Raw genomic sequence first — 20,655 nt, forward strand, 5'->3', positions numbered from 1 at the left:
ACTTTGGTAGAGGATGTGGAGGAAGGGAAGAGAGACACCACCATGATATTGAATTGTGTGCAGGAAGGCATACTCATGTCTGTTATTACAAAATGCATTTGTTTATTGCCTGGATTTAGAACATAAACTTATTTTAAATTAACATTCACAACAAAAGCTATGTAGGAGAATGGAATAAAATGGAAAACTGGTGGATTATCTTTTGTTTAGCAATGCTCTCGTGTACTGTGATTGGCTCATTTCGTTCTTGTGTACTGTATTTCGTATGGTAAAAATTGGCCTTGAGGGCTTTCTCCCTCAAAGGTTTTATTTGACCCCAAAACATAATCTTTTCCTAAACCTAAACAAGTAGGTTTGTTGCCTAAATCCGAGGAGCGCGCAATTTCTAGTAATTTCTAGTAAGATTTAACAGTTTAGTGCTTCATCCGCACATTATCGGCACACCCCCAGATGAATAGCAACTTTGTCAGATTTTTCTGTGACCAGGGTAGTACAGTGGAATCAGGTGCTAAATGGATTTCACGATTACATGCCAATGTCAGCATGCCAACATGCTCATAATGGCATATTTATTCATAGCAGGTTTGATGTTTACCATGTTAACCAACCTAGTTTATCATGTTAATATGCAAACCTAATGAAACAAACAGCCCGAATGGTAAGTACAGTTATATTTACCTTTGCGTTATTATATTGATCACACACAGCAGTTTATTATCTTAAAGGGGGCTTAATCCATCACTTTATTGTTTATTGATCCAAGAGAGCCACGGGTTAGTATTAAATCACAGATTTCATTTCGCTACCCACCAAATGAATGACACTATTCATATTGGCTGTCCAGTGCACAGTTTGTCAATATATGATCCATTCCTGCCTGGGCCCTTAAGCAAATTTCCAGATATTTGATCATAACAGCGTTTGTCAAATATATGAGAGCTGCAATATGATATTATCACATTCACATCCTGTTTGCTTTGGCGAAGAGCCACTCAGTGTTGCTCAGCAAACCTTGATTGTAAGATACACCGACGGAGTCTGGGCTAAGAACATTCTGCTCCTTGTTGTCGTCCGTCCCCTCGCTGTGGGAACATTCAGTGGACAAGTCATAGAGGCCACTGCTCTATTCACATTAGATCATGGAGGCACATCTATGCAGCACCTTTTATTAGAATTTTGTTCTGCCGCAGTTTTCGTCTTGAGGCTGATTTTGCGCCTTTCAGGTTTTCCTGTAAACACCATAAATCACAATGAGTCACTGATATATCTCGCTGGTACTGACATGGTGAAGCAAGTGCTGGGCTGCTGCTGCTGCTGCTCAATTATAATTAAAGCCTTATCGTTCAAAATTTAACACCACCTTTTTACTGCACATCTTAGCTTATTTTTCTTCATTGTGCAGCATTTGTAAAATTGTCATGCTTTCATATTTTATACTGCCACTACAGAGCGGAATTTAAATGCAGCTTCTCAACACAGATGGCATTGTATATTTATTTAAATATTTGTTCAATGCCTGAGAAAGTATGATTATTCAGTAATCCATACTAAAAAAAATAGTCGACAATTGTGTTGGACTAAAAAGGGATGGGGAAGGGATTATAAGTGGGGGACCATGGGGGCCTTGGGATTTTTGAAGTGACACACAATGGCAGGTCAGAGAGGACTGCTGTAAACACAGGCTTGTGCTGTACTGATGCCGAAGCCTGATAGGAACTCAGAAGGCTCCTCAGTTAGTGAAGTCTCTCTCTCCCTCTCCCTGGCTGTTTGGCAGCAGTTGCCCTCAAAGCTTATCTTTATAAATGGATTTGTGTCGGTGCACTCAGAGATCTCAGTTGGATGTTCTAATCTGATGGACCACAGCCCCAGAGGAGCCTTGTGTTTGACTCTTGTGTGTGTATGCATATAGGTGTCCATCTGTCTGTGAGCTGGTATTTGTTGGGGGAAAACCAGCTCTATGCTGCTGTCAAGATTAAACACGAAATGAACACGGTTGTGTTATTGTTGCTCCGAAAACGTAGAAAAGGGAAGGTAATTGTTCATTGGAAAATATGTCAGAAAAATGTATTTAACGGGTCGTTGTTGTATGAATGAGTCAGTCTACCTTTAGAGCGTATTATACTTGTTACGTTCTTCCGACTCTCTGCTATCTCTTCCTACATTTTCTAAGGGTCGAGTAGCCGCTGAGAAACCGCCTAACTTTATGCACACACTCAAATTCTGCAGTCAGCAGCTTTAATGTATTGCTGTGTTATTCCTGGAGCCTGATGCATTACAAAGAGGTTCTTCAATTATTCAGCAGTTTGTCTGATCTGATTCCACGCAGTCAGACCTGGTATTATTTATTTATGAATTATGAGATGATATGTGATTCAAAACACTCCCTCACTACTACTTTCCACGAACTGGAAGGTGTAAATTAAAACCAAATGACGCGAGATTCCAGATATCTGTTTTTTTAGTTCTGAGCACAGACTCTTTCACTTGTGCCGTTATTTGGCAATCCTGAAGCATTAAAACTCATTTTCCACTATGTCATGGAGCAAATGTTGACTGCCTGTTTTCATCGAGGTCGTAAAGGAAAAGGGGTGTACTTTACGGATTTAGGAGACGTTTCCATTCATTTTGTCGTTACATCTTAGAATGAAAAAAGAGAAATGGGGACAGAACCCCCCCCCCCCTCCTCCACACCTCCCTTTTGCTCGGCTAGACGAGAAGGTCGCCATGGCAACCACTCAGCATGCTCCCTCCCTCTGGCAGGTGAAAACATTGTACTTCGAAAATGTCAAAGTTGCAAAAGCAGAGAAAAGAAAACGTGGTTTTATTTTTGGTGGTTTTCGGAAATGGTTTCATATTTTCAAGAACGTAATCAACCCCTTTTACTTTGCAATTGAAAACAAAGCAGTACTGTCCGCATAGAAACTGCTGCTGATTTTTTTTTTTACCCACTGTTCTTAGGTAAATAAATTGTGCTCTTAGTCCCATTTTTGTTTCTCCCTCCTCCCTTTACAGGCCTCCTGTCAGTAAATGCAGGGATTATGCCACCAACCTTCAATATCTAACAGTTAATAGACAATGTACTAGTGTTGTAAAATGAAATAGTAATAAAAACTAAAAACGAGCCCCTGACATGTAAACTAACTTTCTCTGAGATTAAAATAAATACTGTATGTTTGAAATGAGACAGAAAGAGGCTTTACGTAAAACTCTTACGTTAAATCTGGGCTGCATATGCACATATTTGCCATCAGTAGATATGTAGATATCAGTTTTTTTCTGAATGAGTTTGGCCTGCATAAAATGTGACGTGGAAGAGGAGATGGTGTCTGCTGCATTTAGAAGACTAATTCGCTCTGAAAAAATGACTAATTTGAGTCTCATGTCTACTTTAAGATAATTTCTTCACCATGGTTATATTTCTTCGACCATCTGCATATCACGCCATCTTCAACTTTTTCTTCTTTTTGCCATCTTCAATATTCCTCGGTACGGTTGCTGCTTTTCATACTTTTTTTTGCATTTCCATCAAAGCTCATAGGCAAAATTGATGTTTAACTATTGACTAGTGAATTTCAAAACCCTCAGGGTTATCTTTACTACCTCAACATCCTCATCCTTTGAGGAAGCCACCCTCTTAACTGCTCTCTCGTTCTCTCGTTACTCTTGCTACATACTGTTTCTCCTCAAGAGAGGAACTGCATAACCCCTCACCCCCCCTGGCTCCTCCTCAGCCGAGCTGTGTTTTTAATTATCTGACGTGCTCTTTCCTTCTTGCTCTCTAAAGGTGGCGTTCAGCATCCCTTTAAGGCTTGCAGTGCCAGTAAGGCTCCTGAAGGTGAAGTGCTGTGACCCGTAACTCACCGGCGCCTGGAGCCAAGGATCGTCGGGACTCACTGGGCCGGAGAGCAGACATCACTCCTCCACCTGCACCTTCTGTCCAACCGCTCTCTGAAGACGTCGACAATGTGACAGCTGGACACTTTCCGAAGCACGTGACCCACCGTTATTATGGATCTGAGAATCAGCATGCATTGAATCTACTCTCATCCAGGTGACTTAGCACACTGTAGTCTCTGTACGTAATGCATCAATTTACTGCTGTTATGAGCTGTTTTTAACGTTACACTCGAGGTAAGTCTCTGGTGAGTTTTTTTCATTTTTCATTTTCACACGCAGCTACAGCTACTTATTTGTCCAAAGGCTGTTTATTTGCTTTGTTTGTCGCTGGACGTTGCGGGGCATTTCTGTGGTCATTCTACCACTTCCTCAATCGGCCTATTCATGGGTAGAGCTTGTTGTCTGTGTCAACCGGTAACAAGGACCAAGAAACAGGAAGTTGGACAGTAGTTTGAAACGGTAGTGAGACTGATCTATAATGTGCAATAATAAAACTGCCATTAATTTGACCATACATGCTGCAGCCTTTTCCAATACAAAACTGTAGTTTGTATTCATACTTTCAGTACACAAACTGTTGTTACAACACATTCTCATTGCCGAATACAATAGATGGGTGTGGGGAAAACATAGCCAGAAGATAAGGACGGAAGGAAAGAGAAAGGAGAGGAGACTGTGTTTGTGTTCAAATGTGTGACGAAGTCATTGTCTGTTCACATCTGTCTGCACGTGGACGTATCTTATCCAGGGTTTTTGTCAGGAGTGTGTGGCAGTCTTGTTCCCATTTCCGCTCTGGAGCAGAGCAGAACAGGAAGGCTGCCTGGTTGGCTGGGTGCACAGGAAAGGAAACCGTCTCTATCAAACAGCAGATGGAGGACAGCATGTGCTTACTCTGCAGAAACACACACATATGCAATATACGTACACACAGGGCACGAATGCTTGCAGTCTTATTACACAGATAAGGAACAATGTACAAGTAGCTTTTATCAACAGTGTAAACAAGATCACTACAGCTTATGGAGTAGAATCTTGTGGATTCAGATGATCTTTGAAATGTTTGCATAGTAGGATGCGTTTTCTTCCTGGAAAGTTGATTCTTCGCCAAGCATTTTTCTTACTCATTGTACTTATTCTTTAGACAATGCTACAGGAGCTTGTAGCTATTCAACTTTCAATTTTCATTCACCTCTGGAAAGACCTCAAAGCTTCACTTGTGTTGGACTGACGGCAGGGTTTCATTCCCCAGACTGCAAAAAATCTGATTATCGAAGGTATAAAAAAGTCCTTTAGATAACCGTTTCATTAAACCCAATCGAGCTTCTTGATGCAAAAATAGTGTAGCACAGTTCAGTTCTACAATTAAAATATTAGTTTCTGGTCTCATAGGTATAACCAGAGATGAGATTTTGACCCTTGTGGCCTGCGAGCCCTGCATGCCTGCGCGTCTGCACAGCTTTTGTCAGTGCCACGACTGGATGTTGCACTTCCTTTTACTCAAGAGGGCAGGGAGTTCTCTGAGAGGCCTTTGACATAATCATTGCTCTCAATATGTATGTGTTCTTTCTCATTCGTGTTACAGGGCTTCTTAGGAGGAAGGACAATGCTGCTCACTATGGGCCTCAAGGCCACACTGAATGACTCATATCCCTATAGAATTCAGGCAAAAGCCAAACAACAGGGTTACACAATTGTAAACAACAAATTGCTGCTCACGATGGGCCCAGTCTGGTCCGTAATGCTACGAAAGAGGATTGTGAAAAATGTGTTGGGGTTAAAGTTTGGGTCAATTAATTACTGTGCTCCCACTTCTAGTTCCTCCTAGGAGGCAGGCTGCTGCTGGAGATTGTACTAAATCTGGACTATGCTGGGAAAATACCAGTTATTTCTCTACTTATTTTTGATTGTCAAACCTTTGTCGCTTGGTGATGTCATAAAGACATTAAAGGTGCTGGTAAACAAAGTGTGATTCTGCTGTTTTACTAAAGAACTGGTTTCCCTGCAGACAGTCTGGAGACGTGTTGGAAAAAGGTCCTCACATCCCTTTTTAAAGCGTCACTGGAGGGTTTTATGGTCTGCACGGAGCAGACGGGTTTGCTCTATCTCTGCAGAGCAGCAGAGTGGGCAGTTCACTCATCCCTTCTGGTCCCACATCTCCTCTCCTCCTCTTTTCCTCCCCTCAGAATCAAGGGGCTTTTTTTTCACCCGGCAGCAGTGCTTTATCACTTCTTTCTCCACGGCTGCCTTTCCCTGTCGTTTCTCAGGGAACGAAAGGATATTTTGAGGGATGGACCTTGCTGGTTCTTACGCATCCTGAAAGACTGACGTTATTTTTGTCTCCCTCTGTCTGAAAATGGGGCTTCTATGCGAGACGCCCCCCTCTCGACCTCCCTGGATTGGAGATCTGTTTAACCTTAGTATCTGTATCAGCACTCAGGTCAAATAAATCTCTAGGCAGTAGAAAAGCTTTGTGGGTTTTCTTCAGTACAGACTCTGACACTGCATTTAATTTAGATTAATTTGGGTGAAATAGGTTTCTTTATCCCGCAGGATTTCTCTATTTCTACGCTTGAATAAAATGAAATATAAAATTAGCATACATTCTCAGGGGAAGCAGTGTGGTTGGTTGTAATTCTTTTATTCAGCGTAGAACTTTTGAATGAGTTTAATTGTTTTGATTCACCGACTAAAAAAGGACTGATTTATGGTCTGTTAAAAGAGGGGATTCCCCCATAATGTGACCACCAGTCATCATCTTGTTTATTGTTTCCAATGTATTCTATATGTGCAAGTGTATATTCAGGAAGTGGCTCCTGAATGGCTCATGTTTATGAATTGAAGGAACCACACAGTCTAATCAAACTCCTACATAGAATGTTATAAATTATAGGGACTCCTGATATAAACTATGTACTTTAAAGGGAAATGTGTGTCTATTGACACACATTTGTGATGATTACATGGCGTTCATCACTAGATGGCAAAGAGAGTGAACCTTTGGTTTTTAACAGATAATTGATTCAAGTTTTTTTGTTTTTTCTTGCGTCCTTGTCTTGATCAACTTTGTTCTTACTTTCTCCAAAGTTCTAGTTATGACAAAAAAAGTGACCAACCACCCACCTTGACAAATATAAGAATTGTCCTTTTGAATAATTTGAAAAATGCAGATTCAACACATACAGATTATAGACCAATCACAAGGAGCCTTGTCTCATGGTCAATAATCTAATAACTCATTACATCACCACACTGATAGCTTTATACACAATACCTTCTTCTTCCTCTCGTTCTCTCACACTATTACCTGGTCGTAGCACTGTGCCGGTAAACTCAGAGCGCTGGGTGATAATGAGAAGTGTCACGATGGCGCCTCCATCATTTCCAGTCCAGCTGTCGCGCAGTGCACCGCAGCTACCTGCGGCTCTGGTTCCAGGCCGTAATTGCTCTGCGTCTGTATAATTGACAGATGGGGAGGGGGGGTGGGTGTAAATCCCATGGCCGTCAAGGTGGGAGAAAGATGGATGCCTGGGTTTTTCAATGCTGTCAGGTCTGGAGGTGTAAGGGGTGTGGAGGACATGATGAGACCCTCTCGGGGGGGGGGGGGGGGGGGGGGGAAGTTTGTCCCCCTGCACACATGATGGACTACTAGTGGAATGATTCCTGGCACGGTGGTCCTCACCCAGGCCATGGCGCATGTGTTTCCCGAGGATCCCCCTGCTGAAGTGCGTGTGTGTGTGTGTTTCACGCCAATTGGCAGTACCAACTGTAGATTTGTGAAGGAAACCTATGCTTGTGCAGACGCAGACAGTGGCCCGAGCCAGAGCTCATATGTGACGTTGGCCTGTGTAGACAGACAGGCTGGAGTAAATATTTATTACCAATCACGCGCTCGGTTTACATTCCTCACCAGAACGTGATTGACCACTAAAGACATTAACTTGTACGCTGAATCAGCTCTTAAATGTTGCGGCTGGAATGTTTGTAAGAGGATTATTAAAATCGCTTAAAATCTAGCACCGTGTTATTTTTAACTAATGTGTAGCAGCTAAAAGCTCTGGTTTCCAGTCAGGACTACTCTAGAGGGTTAGACACGGTGTCCGCGCCACCACCGTACCCCAGTCAACAGGATGTTTTAGCCTGAACCTGGCAACCAACCACGGCCACGGCAGTGGTTAAAGAATGTTTTCTCTCTGTTATTGTTTCAGTTTCTCTCCTGCATGCAAAAAACCTCCAAACCCTGACAGTATTTATACACACATGCAGAGGTGGAAAGAGTAACAAAATGTTGTACTCAAGTAAAAGTACTGTTACTTAAGTAAAATTTTACTGAAGTACAAGTAAAGTTACCAGTCTAAAAATTTACTCAAGTAAAAGTAAAAAGTAGCTCATTAAAAATCTACTCAGAGTAGAAGTTACTGAGTTACTTTTTTAACAGCTGGGTGGGGTGCGGTATTATGTAGTTAAAAAAGACAAGGAAAAATAAATCTCAATCTAGTTGTTTTTAATTGAAGGAAGACCTTTACAAATTAACCGAACGACGGTTCGCTGACGTCGGGACGTATGCACTCCAGTGGCGGACCGTTTACTCTGCGATCTCCTTAAACTGTCTTTGCTCTGCTCACTGAAGCAAAACAATACGTGGACAATAAATATCAGAGCCAAGAGCAGCAAGTGTAGTCACCTACTGCTGCTAACACATCCCGTCGGACCAGGATTATATATTTATATCCGTTAATGAACTTTTCTCCTCTTGTTACTCTGGTAACCGCTGTCAATACAGACGGTTGCGTCGATTCTTACTGTGAATATCTACGTACTTCCGGTTTAGCGGCTACGCTTCGTATTTTCATTTGATTTCAGCTGGGTTTGCGTCTCCATCATTCTTGTTTAGCGCGTTCGTTCTCCCGCTCATCACTCAATCAGTGCAGTGACATTAGTTTCCTTTGCATTTTTTTTTACTCAGTAACCGATATGATTTAAAATGTAGTGAAGTACAATACTTCAAACAAAAAATACTTAAGTAAAAGTAAAATTACAGATTTAAAAAAATACTTTAAAAAGTAGAAGTACACACAAATACTACTCAATTACAGTAACGCGAGTAAATATAATTCGTTACTTTCCACCTCTGCACACATGTGCATTTTCTCCTACGTTCATTTTGGATCTCCGTGACAAGAAGGCCTGTTTGTTCCCACAGAGTTGGCGGGCTGACACTGTAGAGCGTGGCGCCTGCAGGTCTCCAAGGTCATTACCACTACTACAGCGTTCGGGGTGCCCTGGGAAGGAGGCAGGAATTGATTAATGGCAAATGCTAGAAGAAGCGCAGGAGGGGAGGAGCCGAGATTGGCAAGAAAGAAAGACCGCAGAGTTGTTACTGCTAAAGATAGTGCTAGGGTGAGATACTGCAGAGTGCGACACTATACTGACAACTATTCCTGGTAATAGTAATAGTCTTCTTTATGAATTTAGGTGTGATCTTCAGCAGGGAGAATTGAGATTAATATATTTTCAAACTCTTCTTAACATAAAATTACTTGTTGCAAATTGCATGGTTAAAATTGTATTTTATTATTTAACGCATTGAATATGAGTTCTCATTGTTTCATCATGTGTCAGCATGCCAGGATTTCTTTCTTAGGTCTCAATAAAGCCGACGAGTTCAACATCCCTCAGGTGCCACGTTGCTGGTCAGGTTACCATGGGAACACATTATGAAGAACAGTGGGGTTATCTCAATTTTTGTGTGTGTACTTTTTGAAATTTAAGAATAGTTTATAATAGTTCAATCTTTTTTAATGCAAATCAATGGGTGAGTTAAGAACTAGCAGCACTGACCACCTTGTGCAACTAGGTTGCATTGCTTTGGAAGCAGTCGCACATCTGTGTCGGCAGATGGACGCCCTGGCGCTGTTTCCTCAGTTGTGAATGTAGTGCACTGTCCTTTAAATAGCTAACCCAGTCGAGGTCTACACACTGCAGCTCCCCAAAGGCAGAGAGCACTGAGAAGCTGATATGCGGAAGGTGATATGAGGACCAACCAAAATAGAAAACAAGAACTTGTAAACTTCCTGCTGTCCTCTGATCAAAATGTACTGGTTTGGTGTTACATTTTAGAGGACTCGAGAAAGGGAGAAACATAAAAAAAAATAATGGTAGAAGTCGATGCAGTAGAGGCTGAAATATCATGATACTTTTAGTCCCTAAAATGGGTCTTGCTGCAACTTGACACCTTTTAATGATTTCGGTAATTCATTAAACCTATTTCCGTTTGTTTTTGTACAAATATGTTTAAAAGCCGGTAGTACACATTTTGAGAAACATGTTGTCTTTTAGAACTTACAACACACACAATACAAATCCTGGAAAATCAGCCTTTCTCTAATACACACACATACTCACACATTTTCTCCAACTTCCTGCCATAGCAACAAAACATTTCGGACCAAATGTGAAACCTGTTTCTGTAATTACAGAAACAAAAATAATTTAGCATCCAACCGCAATGTAAGTCAGTATCAGACTGATCAGCTCTTCTATAACTACTACTCTATTTTGGTCATCGGTGACTTTTTGTAGCATCACTGTGAGCGAGCAGTTTTTATGACTATGCTATTATGAAGACAAGAGAATCAGTATGTACAGTGTGTGTGTGTGTGTGTATGTATGTATGTATGTATGTATGTATGTATGTATGTATGTATGTGTGTATATATATATATATATATATATATATACACAAGAAAATTATATATATATAATTTTCTTGTTACTTGTTGACTGTTTCTCTTGCCAAGACTTTAAGTAGAAAATAGGTACCTCTCTCAGACCTGTTGGTTCAATTTGAAGCTATAGTTAGTAGACTGCTTACTTAGCATACAAACTGAAAGCTTTATGCTTGCTTTTTTCAGTTTAACAAGATATAAAAATGAGTCTGGTGAAGAGGAGCCCGCCGGGCAGATTATTTTTCACATGTAGATAGATCCTAGCCAGCGGTTTTACCCTGGTCCCAGTCTTAATCCAAGCGTTGTCTCCTGGCTCTCGCTTAATGATGAAGTGGTGAGTGGCATCAATCTTCTCATCTACTTCTGTGAGGAACTGCACACAAGACTTGAGGTACTCTTCAGTTTACCTTTAATGAAACATCTTGCAGGTTTCCGTCATAACACTTTTTTGAAAGGACTGCCCAAGGGGTAAATAGTCTGGCAGCGTTTTCCTCAGAGGTATCTACTGCCCGCTCTCCCTTTCATATCGCTCATACACCCAACACCCACTTTTAAAATTCTTCTTGCTGATGTATTTGAAGGGACAGTGACTGTGCACAGAGAAAGCACGTTCATTAGAACTGACAGGGCTCCGTCTAAGGGATGACCCAATGCAATGGAACACCATGTTTCCTGTCAGAGGCAGACACGGACACATTCATTTTTGTGATGGTTAGGTTTCAAGAGCTAATTAGTCAGACACAATTGGAGATCTGTAAGGGTATCATTATGACACTTTTTTTCATAATCCAGACTGAAAGAATGAAGGAGCAAAGAAGCACACCACAAGGTAAACAAAAGACCACAGGGAGCTGTAGCTCATCCTCACAAACAATATAATGTCAGGCGGGAACATTTTTCAGCCTTCTGAATTGGGACTAAATATAACACAAGATTTGTTTGAGTCTGCTTCTTTATCCTTGATTCAAACATAAAGCAGGCAAAGAGGCCTGCATGTGTTTTCTGTTGCCTTCTGATCTTATAATGTATGTGCATGTGTTCACGTTTTTTGTCTGCATGCTGCCAGGATTGCTGGTATTCAGCGGTGGCAGGTTGTAAACAGTGGAGACAGAGCCGTGAGTCACACAGTGCATACCAGGTGTTGTCATATTCAGTTTGTAAGGTGGCTAGGTGATAGATTTCTGGTATGGATAGATATTGCGCGCAGACAAGTTGTGCAAAAATGAAAGTATACATTTTTTTAAAGGAATGCAGAAAAAAACTGTATAAATACAGAGTTAAAGTTGGTTATTCCGTCTTTTAACCACATTTGCGCTGCACGGTATTAGGTTAAATATAACTCAATAACAAAAAAACAATCCCCTCAAAGTCAATAAGTTGCATCTCTCTACTGCATCTTGGCAAGGGAAAACCCTTTGTCTTATGCCTGTTTTTGTAGTATTTTTGTTTTAAAAACACTTCATTTGTGAAATGTGTCCTATCAAAAAATACGGAAGCCTTGGAACTTCCCCAGAGTTGCCATCTCCCATGAACTATTTCATTTTGGATGATTGTTGATGGGCTGCGGAGTACTAAATGGGGAAAAGATAATACACAAATGAGAGCACACACACAATGTAACCCGATCTAAAGGACTAATGTTAATTATCTAATTCGAGCTTTGTGGTCCTGACTGGTTTATGCCCAGTAAAGAGAAGTCCAGATAAAATTCCCTGAGGAATGGTAACCAGTGTTATTTATAGTTATTCTTGGGACATTCCCCCTCAAAGGAGGAGGAAAGGCAATTGGCCTTCTCCTCCTCAGAGATGCTGAAGAGGTCAGGCTGGAGACCAACTGCAATGACAAGTTGGAGAGCAGTGGGTGGAACAGCCTCTGGTCCCCGAGGGACCGGGTGACATCCCCAGAGGTGACTGAGGCGGAAAAGGAAGCCAGGAGCAAAGGGAGGTTACATGAAGCCACAGCACTTTGCCACAAGACACAGCCTTAGGCCTCGCTATGAGCAGTCTCCTGGCTGTCCCCATTGAGCCGTTGTACACATGATAAACAAACAGACCCCGGCGTACATGAAATTTATTGCAGCTTTTCTAGCGGAAAGTCCCAAGCGGTACCGTGAGTGAATTTCCACATCACAAAACCTCAAACCTTATACACAGAGTCCTGACCCTAAGGATTCACACACTGTGTACACAATAACCTCCCCCTCATCTTGGCTTGTGACATTTGCAGACAGAGCCTTAAAGAGGGAGGAGAGCTGGGTAGCGCGACGCTCCTCTCTTCTCCTCTCTTCTCTTCTCTCATTAGAATTCTCTCATCAGTCTTCCCTGTGGAACGGAGGGACATGTCAGGGTTTATTAATCGCTTCAGGATATATTATTGACCTGGACCTTCTGCTCCCGCTCTCCCTGCTGCATTCAGCATCTCTCCTCTGCTGCCTCCACATTCCGCCAGTGTCCTGTCTGGACACATTGCAGGACACTGCGGCACAGCGTGGAGGCTTCAACACACAGTGTCTTCATTGACTATGCACTTGGCCTTGGCTTTTTTTCCACCGCAGCTGCAAAGCAACACACACACACACACTCCTGCAGCCTTAGGGAGACAAAACCCAGCTTCATTATAGGGTGATAGCAGCTCTTTGCTCACGTGCATTGCTTGGATTTCAACTTTTGTGGGGGAAGAACACACCTTTTAGAGCTGCAAGAAAAATCTCAAAGCTTATTGGTTTTCAAACCGTACCAGCAGATTTGAAAAGAAAAAGCAGTGCGTGAATCAATTCAGTCTGAATCCTGAATCGATCAGATTCCTCTTTCCCATGCATTCTTCTAAGGGATAAAATGAATGATCAGAGTCATTCAGCTGAGACTCCTAGATGTCACTGTGTTTATGGGCTCGGGAAAGAGCTTGTGGCTCTCTGGGTTTTGCCGTGCATGTGCATGTGAAAGAGTTTTTGTGTTGGGGGGAGGCTATCAAATAGGAGCGGAGGTGGCGAGGAGTAGAGTGTGAGAGTGTAGGTGTTAAGCCTCTTGCAGCCCAGATCCCCCTAGATTTTGCCAAGGTCTCTTGTTGGTGTGTGTGTGTGTGTGTGTGTGCGTGTGCGTGTGCGTGCGCACACACACACACACACGCGAGATTTCAAGCACATTTAAATCCTAAAAATTCCATATTTCATCCTGGCATTGCCTTCTAAACAGCTGAAGGTTGTTTTCAGGTCTTTAACTAATCATGGTGGCATTCACTGAAGGTTTCTTTGATCAATACTGCACTGATTAAACCTTATTGCAATAGTAAAGAGCACTGCATTAAGGCAACATGGAGTATTGATAATAATGGTATGAATGCAGTTGTTGTTTCTTTCTTATAAGTATGAATTAGAAATATAATATAAAATTGATATTTTCTTGGCCTGGATGTTATCTTTGTACATTTTTTTTCTCAATGGGTCTTTAAGGGCGTTATCATGGGAGCCTTGTTTTTCAAGTATTGGAGTGTTCTGCCTTCATGTGGACATGTTTGTCATTACACCGTGAGCTTCATGCCAGAGCTTATGAATGACCAGGATGTGAGTGTGTTGTTCCATTGTGTCCATGAACTTTGCACCGATGAGCACATTCCTGAAAGCACCCGTAATGAATAAAGAAATATGCCTCAGATCTGTCAATAGCTTATGTGTTCCTTTAACGGTCATATAATGCAGCGTCCATGTTTGCATGAGTCCTTAACTGTGCAGACATGTCTGGCACTAAATTGAATATCCTCCTTCATTTGGATTTTCTGCAGCCACAATGGTCCCAATTCTGTTTTTGGTGGCAACAACAACAACATCCAATTCCACCGGCAATGGCAACCATACACAAGGTAAGAGTATTAATAAAAGCGATCCACCTCGACATGTGAGACTATACAACATTAAACACTTTGAGATAGCAATAAAATCATGTTGCCAACCACTGAAGTCATCACTTTGATTATTATGTCTTCCTGCTTGATAATAGCCTTTTCTACAACCTTGTTATTACTGGATCACAGTGAACGTCAGCAGCTCTGGACTCTAATTTTTGGCTCATTATGCATCTTCATAAACACAACTAATAGTTGGCTGTGTGGCTGTGACTCTTGGCTGAGTCTCCACTCTTGGCGCCTCTCACCCTCTATCAGACGGACATGCCCACTGTATGCTTATCCCTGCAGACAAAATAGTGCAGAGGCCAGTTATTAAATCAGGTCCTCCGAGCAGAGGAGAACAACAGATGTGCCAAGTATGGATTTGATACACAACCGCAATGCACACTCAAACATATACACATAAACCATCACCCTTGCTCCCTCTTCCTGCTTCTTTGTCGACGGTGCTCCCTGACCCCACCCCCCGCCCGGCTCTGCTTCTCCTTTTTACACAGAAGACGTTTCGTCCCGCAGCGACCACATCCTCCCCACTGTGCTGGTCCTGTCCCTGGTGCTGCTCATCATCGCACTGCTAGCCTGGTACTTCCTCAGGTAAAAACTCCTCCGTCACCTCACCTCATCCCTTTTCCCAGGCCTCGCCGCCTGGCTGTGATCCAAGCTCCGCGGGGCAGGGCAAAGGGTGACAAACACTTCCTGTTTTAGTCACGTTAGGCGGAGCCCAGTCAGGAAGTGCTGCTAGCTGACTCCTTCTCGTGCTTTAGAGAGAAGAGGGCAGGCGGGCTGAGACAGCGGACCTAAACGGGCAACAGAAGAGAACACACGTTTTGGACAAGATTTGGACTAGAGAGCTGTTTTTCAGAGACATTGGCTAATGAGAAAGAATAGCTTTTCAAGTTTAGGATGGTAGGTTAGATTGGATAACTGCATCATTTGAGGGATCTTAAAGTATTTTGTTGAGTTAAAACAAAAGAGTTAAAACAAAGTTTTACTTGTACCATGGTGTCACTTATCATGTCGTTGTCATTTTGTTGTATTTCTTTTCTGGCAGGTTAAAAAAACAGCGAAAAGCAGCCGTCACAACAGTTGACAAGAAGATACCAAATGGCATCTTGGAGGAACAAGGTAACGTTGTTGTAAATTGGACATTTTGAGAAAGGGCGAGACAGATAATAGAGCGCGGCAGTTTAGGAGACAAAAGAAGCACAGTGAGAATGCTAAGGAGGGACGTGCAGAAACATCAGAGAAAGACAGAAATATACACAAGGAGGGTTAGAAGAGACCAAGGTATGTGTATTTACAGTTGTGGTTGGGTACTTCCTGTGGTTCATATGAGGAACGTCTTTTATACATTTTGACACTGCATGTAATTATTTGAATCTACAGTCTTTTCAGCTTTTCAGTTTTCTGCTGCATCCTTGATACAGAGCTGTGTGTTAACAGTTATTGGGCTTTACAGGAAGCAACACGTCTTGAGGAGTTTCAAGTGTTCGTCAGGACGTATTCTCTTATCTGATTACACTGAAAAGTACAGAGCAGTTTGTATTCTTGCAGATAGGGATGCCAGTAGGATACAATGCTTGAAAACGCCCAGACGTGGCAGTAACAAAGCACGGAGCAAATATCAAGGTATTAGCTGAGCTGCTAATTACTCTGACGTGTCTTATTTTTGTGCACACTTAAAGCATTCATTTTTATGAGGATGATGTTGTTAATAATCTTTTGTGTTTTTTTTGCCTTTGTGACTATGTCTGTGCGATGCATATGTGTTGTCTTTTAGAGTTTGGACAGAGTACTGGGTCATTATACGCCCCTGAGCCACCAGGTCAGCTATACAGTGCAGGGTGGTGATATCGGAACCCTTGTGTTACTAACATGCTCCTCAGTACCGATCACATTACATTTCCCAAAGGTTTGGGCATTTGGGTGCTGTGTGGCTTTTCCAAAGGGGTCCTTTGGTTTTCTAACTGCTGTTAAAGTTTGGTGATCATTGAATACTCACATTCTGTCTTTTTCTTTTTCATCCTTGAGATGTTTGCAAGCATTTTGAGTCAGTTTGGTCTTTTGTTGAGCTGTTTCTAAAGATAATTGCAGAGTAATTCAATAACCTAATTCATTGATTCCCAACCAGGGGTACTGTTGATAGTTGAAGCTAAATTAAATCATGATTTGATTTAAAGTATATATCTGTACACAGAGTAATGGAGTGTATATATACATGAGTAATTCATTTAATAATGTTAGATAACAGCGTGTGATGTAATCTGACAGATGTACATCTGGTTGGGAACCACCAGGTCTTGTAAAACCCCATTTTAGAATGAATATCTCCGATCCGTCAATCAGTGATAATTACATTTTTTTTATATAATCATGAACACAACATAATTCAACACAGAAGTATTACACTATTTCAGTATAGTAGGGATAATAAAACCACTGACTTTACTACTCACAGAGCAACAGACGGTGGTCCTCCTTCCTCGATCCCCTTCAGCCTCCAAAACCTACTTCCCCCTCCCAGTGGATCACCTGGAGGAGGAGCAGAGGCTCCGCTCAGCTGACGATGGCAAGCTCTTCAGGGAGGAGTACAACGTAAGCATTCTCTCCTGACCCAAACTGAATGTTAGAGGAACAGGCGGTCAAAAGTTTGTCCGAGGTCCAAACAAGAAGACTGCAAGTAGAGTTTGTGGCTCTGTGTGTTGGAATTTTTTAACCTTGAAATATTTTTCTTATTTAATCAGTATCATAATTATCACAATCAATATGTCACTTTGTGCCTCCAAAATATCAAAAGCATTTTATTGTTTTTTTTTTATTGGGCCTTCGATTGCGACTACAAACCCTCCAACAAAATATCTAAAAGTAGACTTCTGGGTTTTCCCACTTCAACTATAAAATGCTGTGTGTTCATGAGAAGGAAGAAGATCCACTCTTATGGGGGTTTTTATCATTCAGGATTTTTTTTATTTTTGTCACATTCTCCATGACACATACTGTACGTGTGCAACCTTATTCTCATGAACAAGACCCTTTTGGGTAGTCATGGCTAGGCTTGGGGATCAAAATAGACATGACTCAAGGTTCATGTAACACTAATGTAAAGCAGTTATTCAGCACACAGAGGAAGCTTTTTTTCAATAGAGAACCGTTTAGTGTAGGCAGCAGAGGAAGTGCTTACACCAAGGCTGTACCAGGCCTGAGGAGTTAAAAGGCAGATCGGGAGGTTGTGTAAAACTTAACTGTAATTCTGCCTTGCAGTCGTTGCCAGGGGGCAATGCCCAAGGGACGTATGAGGAGGCCAACAAGGACGAAAACAAGGAGAAGAACAGATACCCCAACATCCTTCCTTGTAAGTTTACTTTCTATTCTGTGGCCTATAGATCTACTTCTCTCTCACACTGAGGGATCACGGTTTCCTGCCTGTGTGTGTGCGCGTGCGCATGTGTCTTTGGTTATTTATGAGTCTTTGTCTCGGTTTAGATACAGCAGATCTTACCCCGGCAGCTCATGCATTCATTTACAAAACAAACAGCTCAGTCCTGAGAGTTTCCTCACCCGTCTTCCTTTATGCAGCTTATTTCTGTCTCATTAATACTTAATGCGTGATTATTTTTCCTTAACTGTGCATTCTGATCTTTAAAAGGATTAGATGAAAATAATACCACAATTGGCAACTTATTGTTGTATGAAATGTTAGACCTGTTAAGTCTCCATCTCTATTGTGGGTGGGGAACCCGACCGACCTTCTCACCAATGGTTACAACTTTGTAACACAATGAGTAAACCGTATAGATAATTCATTTTAACCACGTAAAGCAGCATTGCACACATAACATAAATGTGCAAACAAAAAGCGCTATACCTCCTGTAAAATGGCTAATTACGTTCCGGGCACCTATTTGCCAGAAGCAGTTGCCAGGCGACCGGTGGAGACTGCCGCGATCCCAATTATTTCGTATGGTGTATGGTGCTTTATGTTTATCGTTTAAACATGAGCGCGGTATCCATCTTTCTCTTTGGCTCCCAGCTAGAAAGTTGGGCTGTTCCTTTACTGCTCTCTATGTAAACTGTGTAATCGGGTTGAATAGTAATGATACACACTGTGTGTATTGTTTTTCTGCTTTAACAATCTAAACTTCCATAGAATATTTTAACCAACAGATGATCATTCAAGAGTGGTGTTGACTCAGCTGGAGGGGAATCTCTCTTCAGACTACGTGAATGCTTCTTACATTGATGTGAGTTATAGTTTTTCATCATTCTGCTGAACACCATACATCCCTTTTTAAAATGGTAACAATGAATGTAACAAAAAAACTATTATTATTCAATTTGTTATGATTGAATATGATCAATCACCTTGATGGTTGGTAACAATCTCATCTCGAATGAGCTGGTTACGTTTTTTCAGGGCTTTTGAGGAGTTTTGGTTGAAAACATGTATTTCAATTTATTTAAAACTGCTAATTACTGCCTTGCAATTCAAAGCTTCTGCCAACCAGCTGACATGCAGTTTACATCCATATCTTTGAGATTTCATCACAACACCATTTTATAACTACCATTTTATAATTGATTTAATTGATAATTTATTTTTTTATGAATATATATTTTTTATTACCCCGAAAATCTCGTTGTCATTGAGTTAAAGTCAAAATTAGCTTAAAGCATTCCTGAGATATCATCAAATGGGACATGAGGTCACAGTGACCTTCACGTTTGACCTCCTAAACTAATAGGTTCAACTTTGTGTCCAGGTGGTCGTTTGTGGCAAATTTGACGAAATACCCTCTATGCATTCCTGCGATATCACCGTAATAGATCCCTGGCCATGGGGCGATGCAGAGTGGAGTGTCAATCAAACCACAAAGTTGTAAATATGTTTTTTAATATTTTGATATTTATGTCCAACAGGGTTACACAGAAAAGAAAAAATTCATAGCAACACAAGGTAAGATATGGTGCCTTACAACATGAAATGCATAATTATGTTTCATTCATGTATGTATATAATAAATTGTATTTCTTAGTGAACCATGTGTTGTTATCATCATTTTGTCTCGAAGGTCCAAAAGAAGACACTGTGGCAGATTTCTGGAGGATGATATGGGAGCAGAAAGTAGCGACCGTTGTCATGCTGACAAATTTGAAAGAAAGAAAGGAAGTGAGTGATTTTGCCTTTTTTCATTTCTTAAAATGTATCTCATCTGGATGACCATGAAGAGACCTTCCTACGAGCTGTAGGGTTTTTATTCACCAGTCATCTTTCAACTCTGATAATTCTGTGATAGGGCCAAGCAATAAGTCAGATTCTCTGCAGGGGTCAATGGAGAAGAAGTATGCTTCAAATAGATTGCAATAGTTATGGTCAAAGGTGATACCAGGTGATGAAGTTGAATTCAAACTATTCTTTTCACACCTCCAAGCTCTGACATCTGTTGTCTCTGCTATAATTGCTCACCGCTCACTGTGCACCAAATTAACCAAAAGTACTTGAGAGGGAGAAAGCCTGAAGAGATCAATAGGAAGAGAATTGGTGAGAATTGAAATCAGGTGTGTGAAAATCAATGACTGCATTATGTGTAATGAAGTCCTCCACGGCAGTATCATAATCACCCAGTGAGGACTTCTATTGACTTCACTCACACTAATCTGGACCGACTCTCTGTGAAATTGAAGCGTAATTACCTTTAGCAACGCTCACTTTTGTGAAGTCAAGCATTTGACTCGAGCCATTTTGCTGCTTGAAAGAAAAGGCCTTGAACACGTTCCAGAAGAACAACTCGTTTATCGAGGAGGACTGTATTAGTGATTCGCGGTTGTCCTCTCTCCCCAGGACAAGTGCTACCAGTACTGGCCGGATCAGGGATGTTGGAGCTACGGGAGTGTGAGGGTGGCGGTGGAAGACTTTACGGTCCTTGTGGACTACACCATCCGCAAGTTCTGCATACAACATGTGCGTAGAAAGCAGTTCTCATGCAATGATTACTGTTGATGTTGTGTACATTAATTCATATTTTATTATGTGTGATTGAATCCCACTTTGAATGTAAGTCAATTTGACGGTTTCTAAACTCTCAACAAACGTAACAAATCTGTTTGTAACCTTTTTAACAGTACGCATAATCCA

General features: G+C 41.4%; 1 protein-coding gene across 6 annotated transcripts in view; it reads left to right on the forward strand.

The window, feature by feature from the left end:
- ptprea (protein tyrosine phosphatase receptor type Ea) overlaps positions 1 to 20,655 on the forward strand; it is a 47,457-nt gene that overhangs the window by 21,321 nt on the left and 5,481 nt on the right. For 2 of the 6 annotated variants that reach the window (XM_037463678.2, XM_037463677.2), the window contains 12 exons: positions 3,785 to 4,051; positions 14,400 to 14,477; positions 15,020 to 15,116; positions 15,574 to 15,647; positions 16,077 to 16,151; positions 16,303 to 16,347; positions 16,981 to 17,117; positions 17,784 to 17,874; positions 18,687 to 18,763; positions 19,440 to 19,476; positions 19,592 to 19,689; positions 20,362 to 20,481. In XM_037463678.2, coding sequence (XP_037319575.1) covers positions 14,405 to 14,477; positions 15,020 to 15,116; positions 15,574 to 15,647; positions 16,077 to 16,151; positions 16,303 to 16,347; positions 16,981 to 17,117; positions 17,784 to 17,874; positions 18,687 to 18,763; positions 19,440 to 19,476; positions 19,592 to 19,689; positions 20,362 to 20,481 — 924 coding nt within the window. In that variant the 5' untranslated portion in view covers positions 3,785 to 4,051; positions 14,400 to 14,404. Of the gene's footprint in view, positions 1 to 3,784; positions 4,052 to 14,399; positions 14,478 to 15,019; positions 15,117 to 15,286; positions 15,429 to 15,573; positions 15,648 to 16,076; positions 16,152 to 16,302; positions 16,348 to 16,980; positions 17,118 to 17,783; positions 17,875 to 18,686; positions 18,764 to 19,439; positions 19,477 to 19,591; positions 19,690 to 20,361; positions 20,482 to 20,655 lie in introns of those variants that run through there. The other 4 variants (XM_037463679.2, XM_037463680.2, XM_037463681.2 and 1 more) reach the window with 4 other exon arrangements.

Source organism: Pungitius pungitius, chromosome 21 (genome assembly GCF_949316345.1).
Source record: "Pungitius pungitius chromosome 21, fPunPun2.1, whole genome shotgun sequence".
NCBI classification, from domain to species: domain Eukaryota; kingdom Metazoa; phylum Chordata; class Actinopteri; order Perciformes; family Gasterosteidae; genus Pungitius; species Pungitius pungitius.